Source organism: Emydura macquarii, unplaced genomic scaffold (genome assembly GCF_026122565.2).
Source record: "Emydura macquarii macquarii isolate MOO-44397 ecotype Brisbane River unplaced genomic scaffold, CSIRO-AGI_Emac_v2 contig_2422, whole genome shotgun sequence".
In the NCBI taxonomy this organism is placed as follows: Eukaryota; Metazoa; Chordata; order Testudines; family Chelidae; genus Emydura; species Emydura macquarii.
In genome coordinates this window covers 35294764-35307648 of record NW_027132559.1, presented here as the reverse complement: position 1 = coordinate 35307648, position 12885 = coordinate 35294764, and the positions used below count along the sequence as shown (strand labels likewise).

The window sequence follows — 12885 nt, the reverse complement described above, 5'->3', positions numbered from 1 at the left end:
GATGCAATTACAATGTTTTCAGGTCTTTGTACTAACAGGTAAAGTATTGTTGTATTGGTTCCAGCAGATATTCCCTAAAGATATTCCTTACATTTACTGGTCAAAAGGCAAAAGCAAACTTAAGCCATGCCTACTCTGCTGTATGTAGATTTATTTTAAGAGCTTCCACTGATCCCTGTTATGATGATCCCCATGCTATGAGGTCCAAACCTGACTGGTGGTGGGTGCTGATCTCCATCTAGTCTATAAATTTCACCAATCTCCAATTCTTATATTTTATTATTTATCTAAAGGGCTGCATTTCACATTTTCTAAATGACCCATTCATTGATTTGGATTTAACAGTGTCATCAGAAAGCTAATGTGGTGTTACATTAGGGAGTCTTAAGATGACATTAGACACTTATGCACACAAAGGCTTTTCTAGGCTTCTGAGAGATGAACAGTACACATACAGTCCAAAATCTATATGCTCTTAATTTAATAACACTTCTAACATACTTGGCATATTTAAAACTCAGTCAGTAATCATGTGTACAATGTACAGATGCTATTTTTACACAGCTGGCAATTATTGTTATAAAGTTGTTATGGAATAGTTCAAATATGTAAAAATTACTATAGAAAAATAAATATACTTAAACATTATGATTTCTGTTAATATGTTCAGATAGTAAATAGTTAAAAGAATTCTGCCCACAGGCAACAGGATATGAAATCATTCCAACTGAAACTGGAAAAATATGTCCCGTTGGAGGGCAGTTCCACCACCCGTGGCCATTGCCAAGACATGAAAACACTTTATAGGACACATCCCTGGACCAATCAGTCAAAGGGCTTTGGATCAAGCCCTTAGTGCTGCCTGTATCCACATTACTTTACATAATTCCCAACACTCAACAAGATGTCATTCTTTCTTGGGTTGAACACATCACATTCTGGGGCTCCACTCCTGTAGTCTTATTCCAGCTGGAGTAATGCAAAATAACTCAGACTAAAGAGAAATTTGCAGACTACAGCTACCAAACATCACAGGACTTCTCTAGATGGGGGAAAAGCCCACAGTAGGTAATGTGCGTGAGATACTCTGCACTAACTCCCCATGTGGACACACTTACTGACCACTGCGAGTGCCTTTGTGTGCAGTAGTTTAGTGCACTTTGGAAGCACATTAAGTTAAACTACTCAAGTGCACTTGTCGTGTGCAGTAAGAACATTCACATGGGGAGTTAGTGCACAGTAAGCTAAGGGTGTGAGTTTAAAGCATACTAGCTACTCTGCACTAACTTGAGATGTCAAGTTTGCACAGTGACTAGTGGCTGTAGTTAGCAGATGGATAACCCTGGTGTTGGATTAGACATAAGGGATCTGCCTGGGCTAGTCACTAATACATTTGGCTCGTTTATCATTCCACAATCAGTCCTACACTTTCTTAGGTCTCAGGTACATGTTAAGTACTTTTTTTCTTTTTGATGAAGGTAGTGGAGTAAAATGGCTCTGGTGTTGAGAAGGTTTTGGAAAGCTTCAGATAATGATTGTTTGTTTATTCTGGTCTGGTTGGTAGTACCCATTTGAAAGTTCAGTTAGTCGTTTCATGATTACAGTTATTCATTTGTATGTGTTTATCTTGACACTGAGATAGAGTGACTGAGACAGAGAAGAGTTGGTGAACAAGTCTGTTCCTGTGAAAACACATTACTCATTCTTTTCTTTCCTCTCCCAGTGCATAGAGGTCTTGTGGTCTTTAGTCACCTCAATTCTAGCATAAAATCACCATTCACCATCTCCTCCCCGTTTATCAGCAGCACGGTCACTCTCAGATGACTTGGTGACTAAGCATAAATCTATAGAGCACTGGCAGCCCTTCTGCATCACAGGACCCCCAAAATGACTCACAGAAATCAATTATTTTAAGAGTTTTCTTCCTTGTCACTAACATATGCACAGTATAAGTGCTGCTGAGCAACAGTTGAACCCAAGGATGTTGGAAAGCAAAAGACCTCGTCTTTATTGAGCATGTAACACAAAATTCCAATAAAACAGCATATTACATCAGTGATTATAACTCATTACAAGCATAGACTAAAACAAATTTGGCCATAAATTCATATTAAGCTAAATGACTGATTTAACTTGAGAACGCAGCATAATCACAACCTCAATCACTGGTCATGCTTCACCTGCACTAGATGGAGACGCACACATTTGTAACCATCATAACCAAAGTCTGCCTTTTCCTGACACCACTTTCCTTGCCAAACAATTTTGGAAAGTCTCTCTCTTCCTGCATCCCCAGCAGCCCCGTGCCTGAGTTTGCAATAGTCCAGTGCAGCAAAGACCACTGGCCCGACCACTTCCAACAATAAAAGGTCTGTCACCCACCAAACAAACCTTGGCTAGCTATCTTTAAGGTACACATGTGGTGTAGCTATAGACCTCTTTTTGAAACAGAGGGGAATGGAGAGCAAGCAAAGCTATCAAAGAGCTGAGCTCCTCTTTGCCCATGCAGGGCCAGGAGGGAAAGCAGGCAAAGTTTCTTCTTCCTGTCTTGGTGCCAGGAGAGTGAGAAGGGGCAGACTATTAATGACTTTATAGAATGAAGGAGGGAGCCAGCTCCTGGATCTCAGAGCATTCCCAGTGGCTTTTGGCTTTGTGTGTGTTTAAGATCAGCCCTGGGTCATTTTTTATATAGATAAATTGCTCAGGGCCGGCAAAGTTTCCTTCTTTTTGCCTTTTCTTGAAGGTAAAAATGGGGAAGGACATTACCTGAATATAAAAGTTTACATTTTTGGGACACTGCAGTGATACCCAGATTGGGTGTTTATACAGCTGACTTGCTATCATTGTAGTGGGATTGTTCTGAATCTTTAGAGTTCCTCTCCCAGCCCTGTCGAATTTGTGTGAGTGGTCTGTCTATACATGGGAATATAAGAACAAATTTAATGGCCAGGACAATGCAAGGAACAATGAGAGAAAGCATGTATGCTGCAGGAAGATACCATCTATACATTGAGGGGTACAGGAACCTCTTCCCACCGTAGACCAGTGTATGTGCAGTGCACAAAACCAGTGTCAGGTATCCCAGTTTGGACTATTGGGAGAGAAAAAAAAGAGCATCAGTTAAGACTGTAAAACAAACTTTATTTACAACCTACATAAGCTATTGGGCTATAACCAAAATTGGCGATAAACTCAGACTGTTAAGGTGAAATTGCTTTGCATTGAAGACTGGGCCAACCAGTGGTGCAGTGCTCTATATGAACCAAGCACTGATAGTAATCAGTGTTGCACTGTAAGCAGGACTACACTATTTATACCAACATGATATCACGTGCCATGAGTTCACCAGGTTTGCTTGCACATGAGCGGGAGCTTAGAACAAGTTACTCACTGTAGAAAAGGTAGGCTCCCCTCTAGGTGTCCAACACTGAGTGGGGAGGCAGGATCTGTAGTATAGGGATGGCGGCTGACACAGCTAAACAGCTTGTGATATGCCCCACTGGCGCTCTGATATCTGGTCAGGTAGGGCCAGCTGCATGGGTGGCCCACATCTTTGAAGGTGAGAGGAACCATATCAGGCCCAGTGAGCAGTAGGGGCAGATGATGTGGTCGAGTGCCAGAGAAGTGCCATTGACAGACTTGTAAGAGACAGAGGGAAGGAAAAGGCCAAAGGTGGGGCAGAGGCACAAAGGAGCCGAATGGGAGGAAGAGGAGGCAGAAAGAACAAGTGTATACGAGCAGAGGCAATTTCACCCCTGCTAACGTTGGTACTTGAGGGCACTATACAAAATGAATGTGGGTACTTTGTGCTCAAAAACGTTCTCCATCCCTGACAACCTCAATGGACTAACCATTCTACAGTTTATGGATTAAAACCGTTTTGTAGCCTTCAATTCTCTTCCATAAACGGAGCATAAACGTCTCCTCTGACTAGGATGCTATAAAGGTGCCGGCAGTCCATGAGCACCCCCTTTGCAGCCCAGCGTGGTGCTGCTGGAGTGTCCCATCTCGATTGCCCCAAGTGGAGTAGCAGTAGATTTCAGTTTAACAGCCCGGGGCAAGAAGAAGGAAACATTTTAAAAACAAAATACCATGTCCCCTTTTAAAAAGGCTTTGGACCAGGAACCGTTACAACAAAAGCTCATCAGGCCCTGGGTCAGGCTTTCCAAACTTAAGGTCCACACCCAAGCCTCTGAATCAGTTCCAAGTCTGTCTCCTTGTGCTGTGAGAACAGCTGCCATTCATTACAGCCTACTTGACACCTACTTCTCCCTGTGCTTCCTGTTCCTGTTTATATAACTCAGCCCTGCCCCAAGGCCTCTTTGATTATCCTCAGGTCTTTAGTCTCTACCTGTCCCACTTAAAGGGACAGTACCCTTTTAATCATACACTCGTCTACTCCTTTATAGATGCACAATAGCATCAGTACTACTACACATATATAACTCCTGATTTTCACACCCTGGTATCCTTACAAGATGTGCAATTGCTGGGTTTAAAAATGAGGTAAATGCAGCTGTGAAACACAAGCAAACCGTCTTACCCTCACTCATATGAATGTATTTTTGGCTAATCCTTCTGATTTTCAGCCACTCTCTTGTTCTGATTGATGGGGCATGTTTTGCCCAATTCCTTTTATGAGATACTTATGATCTCACAAAGATGAGGGAAGGATGGGTTGCTTATGTGGAGATTCTAAAGAAAAGCTACCTCCTGCCAGATGGACTGCATTGTTTTATGACAATCACTTACCGCATTTTTCCAATGTGGAGAGGGGAAAATGGATTGTTAATACCGGCTTTTCATGTATGAAACATCAAAAAGTGATGGTATAGTTGTTTGTATGTTGCCTGAATATTGTTAAATTTCAACCTGGACTAAATACTTTATGAGCCAAAATAATTAGTGAAAGAACTTGGATTTTTAGTCAGTGGCTGAATATTTAAGGGTTTAATCGATGTAACTAATCACTCTGTTTTTACAACCATTTTCTGAAAGCTACACATTTGTCATTGCAACTTCTCATTTGTTGTTTGGAAGTTCGGTTTTCCTAATTTTACTTTATGTAGGTGGTGACTGCAATGCCATCATCATGGGCTACCAGGAAAACATGAAAGTTGACAGGAGAGTGCAGGGAATGCAGCGAAGGAAAAGGACATTAAATTAGTTTTTTAATTGAAAGAAGGTGTATTCCTCACCTGTACAAATCGAAATTCTCTCCAGTTGACGCTGTTGCTGACTGAGGGCAGGGAAGTTATTCCCAGCAAGAGAAACAGAAAAAATCCCAGGATACCTAAAGCCACGTAAGAGTCACTAATCCAGCCATTAGTGTTGTTAAATGGATCTGTTTTGTTGTTGTTTATCTGAAGAAAAAAAAATCACATATACTTTAATATTGCAGTAGCTGCAGCACCAATGTACAGAAAAGTGCCCTTTAACATGAGGTTTCCTTTAAGGTGAACTGGAAAGGTTTTGTAAATACATTAAAGCAATCAGAAGCAGCAGACTAGCTTGTTTCCTGAACAGGGTCAGGTGCTCTGGACTGCCTGTATGCATGGCCTTCCACAGCATGTGCACTCAGAAGGCAGCAGATACATTGTTGCATGCAGCCTTAATGTAGCATTAATATAGCTTTCTAAGGTGCACAGTACATCTCTGTAGACCTACTGATGATTGCGGGAATATGGTTATTTTTAAAAATAATAAGGCATGACTTTCTGTATGTCAGTAAATGCACCCCTCTCAAAGGGATATGCAGAAATATGGAACCATGTTTCTCAACATTATTCATAATTGATATTTATCTGCACATTTTATTAACTGCAAGACTAGCTAGAAAGAAGATTGAGAGCAGAAGTCCCCCATCTAACCACAGCATCAGTGACCTTTGGCAGTCCAGGTGCTTAGAGGAAACGCCAACCATTCAAAGAAATTCAATAGCATAAAAGCAATAACAATATAACTTTCGACATGAAGTTCTGAAACTCAACCTACAGGATAAGTAGCATACATAAGTGAGGTTGGGGAGGAGCAATGAACAGAAACTTACCTGAGATATGACATAAACATTTATTCTCCATCTTACATAATAGCGTATAGGGATAACAAGCGTGTACAAAACATGTAGAAAAGCAAAGGCCAAGGCTACTAATCCAAGCTGTTTCCTACAGAGCATCCATTTGTCCAGCCAGTCTGGGAAACGACTGTATTTTGTACCTCTGTGTAACTGGAGAATTGCAGCAATTATGCCAGGAAGGTAAACTAAAGCAAGAAGGATGAGTGCCAGTATCGGGCAGACCCGATTTGGAATGGAAATTGCAACAAAAAATGACAAGTCTTTGTTTTCATATATGTAGGGGTAAATCACATCACGGATCAAACAGTAGAAGAAAAAAAATGCACTTAGGCCAATAGACAAGTAGATGGGAAACTTCCACATCGGAAAGAGCTGCAGTGGGTAATTTTCTATCTCTTTGGCAGCTAAGAGAGAGCCTTGATCCAATGGTGTAAGACCAAGAGTCCGAACAATATCCATCACCATTTGTTTAGCTTTGTTGTCATCTCCGCAGACAAACACCTGTAACAAAAAGAATGGGATTTATTTTGACCAGTCTTCGGGACAGACTTTACTATTGACCTGTATGGGTATAAAACAAGACCTTTAAGTTGATTGCATTTCCAAACTTTCTGGAAATCATTGGCTTTTCTATAATACATGTAACACTGGTATTTAGCTAGAACACTTGGATTTTAGCACATGCTTTGGAAAACAACTCTATCAAGCAATCTGTAAACACAATAGCACCTGACTAGTAAAGATTTTCGTCGATTTTATTTAAATGGGCACAATCTTCCACTTTTGCCCCACATGTATAAAGCAGTGATTCACAAGCATTCCAGAGCTGTGAGGATACAGGTAATAGGAAAATAGATCACCTGTAATTAAAATAAATATTTCTCTTCAAAGATCCTGAGATGTAGAGGGAGCCTCTCTCATATGGGTATGCAGGGTAACAGAAAAGCATCTTCTCACCAGGCAAGTATCATGAGCACAGGGCAGGGAGAAGGATGTGTGTGTGTAGGTGGGAGGTTGTTTTGGGAAAGACCGGACTTATCTTGGAGTCTGGAGAAAAAAGATAATCTGTGCTTTCATTCAGACCCACAATAATGGGGATTTTTGGAGTTCCTGACCATAATGCAGCTTGAAGGTAGCTACATCTGTGCAGAGATAAGCCTGGACAGGAGTACAATGCACCAGATCCTTTTGCATTGCACTGCAATCAATTTTGCCCTCCTGTGTGTGGCAGCATAAAACAGGTTTAATGATAGCATAAGTGACCAGCTGAGGCAGCGCACAGTGTAAGAGCATTCTGATGGTTCCTGGCTGCCATAGCGGTCCCTTGGGGAGTTGCACAGCTGGAGCAGCTTAAAGTACTCCCTGAAATACTAAATTGCTTCTCAGGTCTAGCCCAGCATGCAGTGGCCCAAGAGTCAGAGCCATGAAGACTGTTAACAAATTCTGTAGTTCCAGCAGCCATCCCAAGCTGCCTAGATATCAGACTCTCCAAGTCCTCATTACCCCCTGACCTCCCCCACCCACGCACTTCTGAACTCTGGGTATGTTCAAACCTGCCTCTGGACTTTGGGAAGCGACATGTCTGCTTTCACACTTATCCATTACCTGAAAGTAGCCAGAATGGAAGCTTGAGTTAGACAACCTGACATCTCTTCTCCACGCTACATTCCTCTCTGTCTCATTTCTCCTCCTGCTCTGTCCAAGTTCCCTCCATCGTCTCATTACACTTCTCTCCTCTCTTCTTTCCCTCTTCTCTTGATTCTTTCTTTGTTTCTTGCTTCTCATTTCCTTTCCTTACTCCATCTTCAGCTCCCTGTCTCCCTCATTCATCCTGATCTTCACTCTCTTTTTAAAGTTCCTCTTTCTTACTTTTGCAACTTGCAACTTTTTTAGAAGATTTTAAAATCCTCCCAACTCTGTAGATACATAATAGCAGTTTCCTTCTCCTTTCTCTGTTAACATGTTCCTGCAGTTTGGGAGGGGGCTTGTGCTTAATGATCAAAAGGCAGGGAAAATCAATGTTTTTTAAAAGTTGAGGATAGAGACTTATTTCTCGGCTAAGATCAAACAATCACATTTGAACATGAAAGGATTTTTTTAGCTTAGTTATTTGACAGGTGATCATAATGAAATTTGCATCTGAATCTTGTTGGATACTTTTCTCTTATTTAAATGTATTTTTCTGTATTGCTTAGAAATTGCCATATGATATAACTTACAAGACACTCCTGCTCCTTCATCTTACCTGTCTGCTTGCATCCAATGTGCCTGACTGCAAGGCCCATGCTGACACGGTGTTAAATGCTTTCACTACCTTAGCTCCTGGCACCAGTTGAGCAAGATATTCTGCGTTGGATTCAGGATATTCGTTTATTTTGAGGTTGTTGCTTACATCCACTAATACTTTTTCATGGAGAGTTTCAGTTAACTCTGTGAGAAAGTTGTAATATTGTCTCTGAATTGCTACAATAACAATGTCAGCCTTCTGCGCTGCCTCTTCATGGCACAGCACTTCTGCACCTTTGGGAATCAGGCTGGAAGTCTTTGCATTTCGGCTTCCGAACACTACTGAGTAGCCACACTGGAGCATTTTATACCCCAGAGATCTTCCAAAATCTCCGGTTCCAAAAATACACACATTCTCTTTTTTATGAGGCGAGTGTTCAGTGAGAGGGATCATGTTGGAAGAGTTTTTCTCCATATCTAAAAAACAGTAATAGGGAAAACCAAAACATGAATACTTTGAAAAAGACAAACTAGCAGAATGTGTTGATTATACCAAAATGTATATTACATTTCTCTTTGTTTCTTGAACCCTGTAGCAGGAAAGTCTATCAATTAACACACATTGTCAGAGGACTTACTGTGCAGTGTTATGAAGGAAAGTTAAGTCAATTTCTCTCCATGGACTCATAGAACCCTACCTTGCCCGCCTCTGATAGATGCAGACCCTAGCTACACAAGAACTGTTGCAGTTCTCTTCTTTCATGAGATGCGGTGGTGGGGGAAGAATGGACAGGATACAGAGAGAAGAAGGAATACCATTTGCCCCATTTTTCTGGGTCATTTCTGCTTACTTAGTTGACAGAAACAAGTTAAAGTTGAATGTACCAATAGAGAACAGGACCTGGAGGCTTTTTGCAGGAAAACTCAAAGAAGAGACATTAGAATAAGAGCAAGCTGGGAGCTCACCTGTCCTACTGAGTGTTTTATTGTTATTGCTCTTCAATACCAATTTGTTTATTAGGAAAGGACCCCAGGGGAAGGGACTACTGAGGTACTGGGCTACAAGAGTGTATTTCCTTTACTTATAATAATTCTGTTATAAGCAATGTATAAATATTGATCTAGCAGGTGCTTATATGACCCACTACATTGTAATATCTGAGTGCCTCGCAATCTTTATTGTCTTTATTTTTTATTTGCATTGTGGTATCACCTAGAAGACACAGGACCAGGACCCCATTGCGTTAAATGTTGTACAAATACAGACAAAAAGTCAGTCCCTGCTCCAAAGAGCTTACAGTCTAAGCGTGTATCTTCTCAACACCCCTGTGAGATAGGGAAGGGCTATTATCCTCATTTTACAGATGGTGAATGAGGCACAGGGAGACTAAGTGAACAGTCCAAGGTCATGCAATATGTCTGTGGCAAAGCAGGTAATTGATGCCAGGTCTCCTGAGTCCCAGATTAGTGTACTAACCACCATCCTTTCTCTGTGTATTTATGTATACATACAAAGGTAATCTACTCAAAGGGACCCATAAGTAGAAAGATTTAAGAAGCTACTATTTGAGTGCTGTGTCATGTGATACTACACACTGCTATCTTTGGACATGTTTAAAAATCACTCTCTGTTGGCTCTGCTGATGTCCTGGGAGACTGTGATGGAGTGTGTTCCCCTACACAAGCCCTGAAAGGGTTAATGTGAGCCTGCAAGGCCAATTCTGGAGGGAGAGCCAGGCTTAACTGATGATGAAGCCCAGCTGGGCAGGAACAGGATGGTTAGTATAAAGCCAGGAAGATGAGCACCGAAGAGGGCTAAAGAGAGGGAGTCTGCAGTCATTCGCTGGGCACAGAGTGGTGGTGAGGAGAACACACAAAGTGGAAAATAAGCCCTGGATCCTAGCCTTAAAAGAAGGGTGAACCCAGAGAAGTTACAAGGAAGAAAGCCTGAGAGAGGCTGGGTAGGCAGAAGCCCAGGGAAACAGCAGCAAGGAGGGGGACTGTGCAGACTGTGGTTGCTGGTTATAGGGTCTTTGACCTGGAACCCCATGTAGAGGGAGGCCTGGGTTCCCAGCCAGCCCCTGGGAAAGTGCACAGGGCCTGACGATGTGGGATGGAAGACTGTCTGAGGTGGCATCTGGAGAGCTTGTCCAATGGGATTATGTTACCCTGGAAGGGAAGGACTATATAGTGACACAGCTGGAGGACCAAGTCACAAAGAGGGAATACCCTGAGTCACAGAGAAAAAGAGGGGCCACAGCATGAGAAACTGATAGAAGGGGGTGCATGACAGGGTGATAGCTAATTCCCAGACACAGCTCCAAGGAGATATAATTATGATGCGTGAATCCTTTTACAGAGTCTCAAATGGGAGTCAGGCTGTAGAATTCCCTCTTGTGGATGTTCTTATATTTCAACGCAGAATAGCAGCATATGGAATACTGATTCATTGCTCTGAGTCACTATATAGTAAAATGCAATATCCCTTTTTTAACATATTCTCTGCAGTAAAATGGAGGATGGACCTTGTTTGAAATATGGTAGTATACAGCTAAAATCTTCCAGTGCCTCCAAGAAATCAGAAAGCTAGCACTGAGTGAACTGTATGGCAGTCATGCCCTCTCCTAACCGAGATCTGAATGGAAATAAATAGCTATTGCTATGTGATGTGCAGAATTATTTATATTATAAACATATTTTATTTAATGAAAGCTACAGCAATAAGAAATACATCTACAAAGTGTCTCCACTGGGTGTTCTTTAAAATAGAATACCAAACATTTAATTCACTGATGATGATATGGGGCTAAGCACTTGCAAGCAAGCAGTGATCTGACCCCTAGAGACCTTAAATATTGTTTTCGGTTTATATGCCTCCAATTACTGGCCAAACACTCACAAAAATAAATGTTCCTCATGTAGGCCTTGCCTTGTCTCTTATGTAGGCCATATGATTCTTGAGAACTGAAAAGGGAGAGATTACATAACTGAGTTCACCCACATCTGAAACAAAGGACAGGTAATTTAATCTTTAATAATTCTTCAGAGTGACAGTAATCACACTGGGGCTCTGGCATAGTACAGTGTTAAACTGTTTTGTAGGAGCCAAGAGTATAAGAGGTATTTGTAGGGTTATAACTATTGAACTGGCTTGTGTCAGAGAGCAATGATGATTAAATGACTGTATTTCAGGGCCCATCCTGCTCCCAATGAAGTCAATAGGAATTCAGTCTTTGACTTCAGTGACAACAGACTCAGGTCCCAAATATGCCATTAAGAAAGGCTGTCTGTGTGTCTTCTCCTCAATAGCTCACTGAATTCTTCTCTCTCTTTCTTCCCCTTTCTAGAACTATCCATTCCTCTTACCTAGAGAGAAGTCTGCAGAAGAAATGTTGTTTCTTGGCTTTACTGTTTAGGGTTTTATTCAACAATGTTCTGATGGCCTTCTCTAAGATTCTAAGCATCTTCAATTCCTGGTTATGCTGAAGTTGAGGGTGCTCAGTACCTTGTAGGATTGGGCCCGTAGTGCTGATAGGCCAAATTCTGCTTGCCTCACTCTCACAACTAGTCTCATTTCATCCAGTGAGACCCCTTGCATGAATAAAGTAAGGAGAATTCAGCTTTGTTTGTTAGGAACTACTGGGTGTCAGACATAATGAAAGATGATGGTGCTTATTATTATCCCTTTGGTGATTTGATGGTACACAAAAAACAGAGATAAATTAGTCAGTCGTTAATGTCTTCATAAATATCATACATTGTAAAATCTTGTTTGATAACTTTGTGTAGCTTAACATTTGTTTCTGCAGCACATACTCCACAAATACAGTACTCTACTAAATAACATGGAAAAAGTTTGCTTTGAAGCTGCAAGACATCTGTAACTTGCCTAGTTAAAAGAATAAATATGGAAATGAAATTAGTTGACTTCCATCTAACCCTTTTTCTGTCCTATTATGCCCCCAAGCTTTTTGGCAAAATTCAGTAAAATTTCTGGCAGTTGCTGAATTGGCCTGATTTTTTCCCCTAGAATGAGGTTTATGATTTGTAATGAATCTTCTGTGATAAATTCACAGAGTAAGTCACCTGGGTCTCTCAAAACCTCACGAACCCACAGGCAATGCTGATTTTGTTCTGAGTTTTGGCTCTGTCATGTGCATTTGGTTCAAAATTAAAACTCAGACTGCAACTCAATGAGTATGAATGTGCGAAAATCAAAACTAACGAGTGTCCGACAGAATCCATGACACTAGTAAGTTTTCCACAGCTCTATCTGTAATTCCCTACTAATATACTTTACTACATCTGTTGATATTCTTTAATACAACATCAATATCAAGGACTCTACATCAAGAAGAACATCTGCGTGGTCTTGTGGCTAAGGGCTCAATCCAGCCAGGTGTTTGAGAACTCTGGTCTGATAAAACATAGCTTTTTGGTGTATGCATTGCTTTAAGCATGACTAAATGGGACAATTCACATGATTAAAGTTGACCACATGCTTAAGTGCCTTGCTGGATCAGGGCCAGAATGCACAGCGCCTTCCAGGACCAAGCCCCAAGACTTTGGATTGGATTCAGTTC

At 41.3% G+C, this 12885-nt stretch overlaps 1 protein-coding gene and 1 long non-coding RNA gene across 6 annotated transcripts in view; one reads left to right on the top strand and one right to left on the bottom strand.

Annotated features, from left to right (window-relative positions):
* Positions 1-347: 347 nt before the first annotated feature.
* The window catches only part of STEAP4 (STEAP4 metalloreductase), a 52956-nt gene continuing 40418 nt past the window's right edge, over positions 348-12885 (bottom strand). For all 5 annotated transcript variants that reach the window (XM_067562247.1, XM_067562245.1, XM_067562243.1 and 2 more), the window contains exons 2-5: positions 8322-8779; positions 6050-6577; positions 5199-5363; positions 348-3091 (exon numbers count right to left, since the gene is read on the bottom strand). In XM_067562247.1, the coding sequence (XP_067418348.1) occupies positions 2822-3091; positions 5199-5363; positions 6050-6577; positions 8322-8777 (1419 nt within the window). In that variant the 5' untranslated portion in view covers positions 8778-8779 and the 3' untranslated portion in view covers positions 348-2821. The remainder of the gene's footprint in view (positions 3092-5198; positions 5364-6049; positions 6578-8321; positions 8780-12885) is intronic.
* LOC137162432 (uncharacterized) lies at positions 10163-11772 on the top strand. The gene is made up of 3 exons (XR_010922364.1): positions 10163-10263; positions 11248-11321; positions 11650-11772. It is a non-coding gene; the product is annotated as an uncharacterized lncRNA (long non-coding RNA).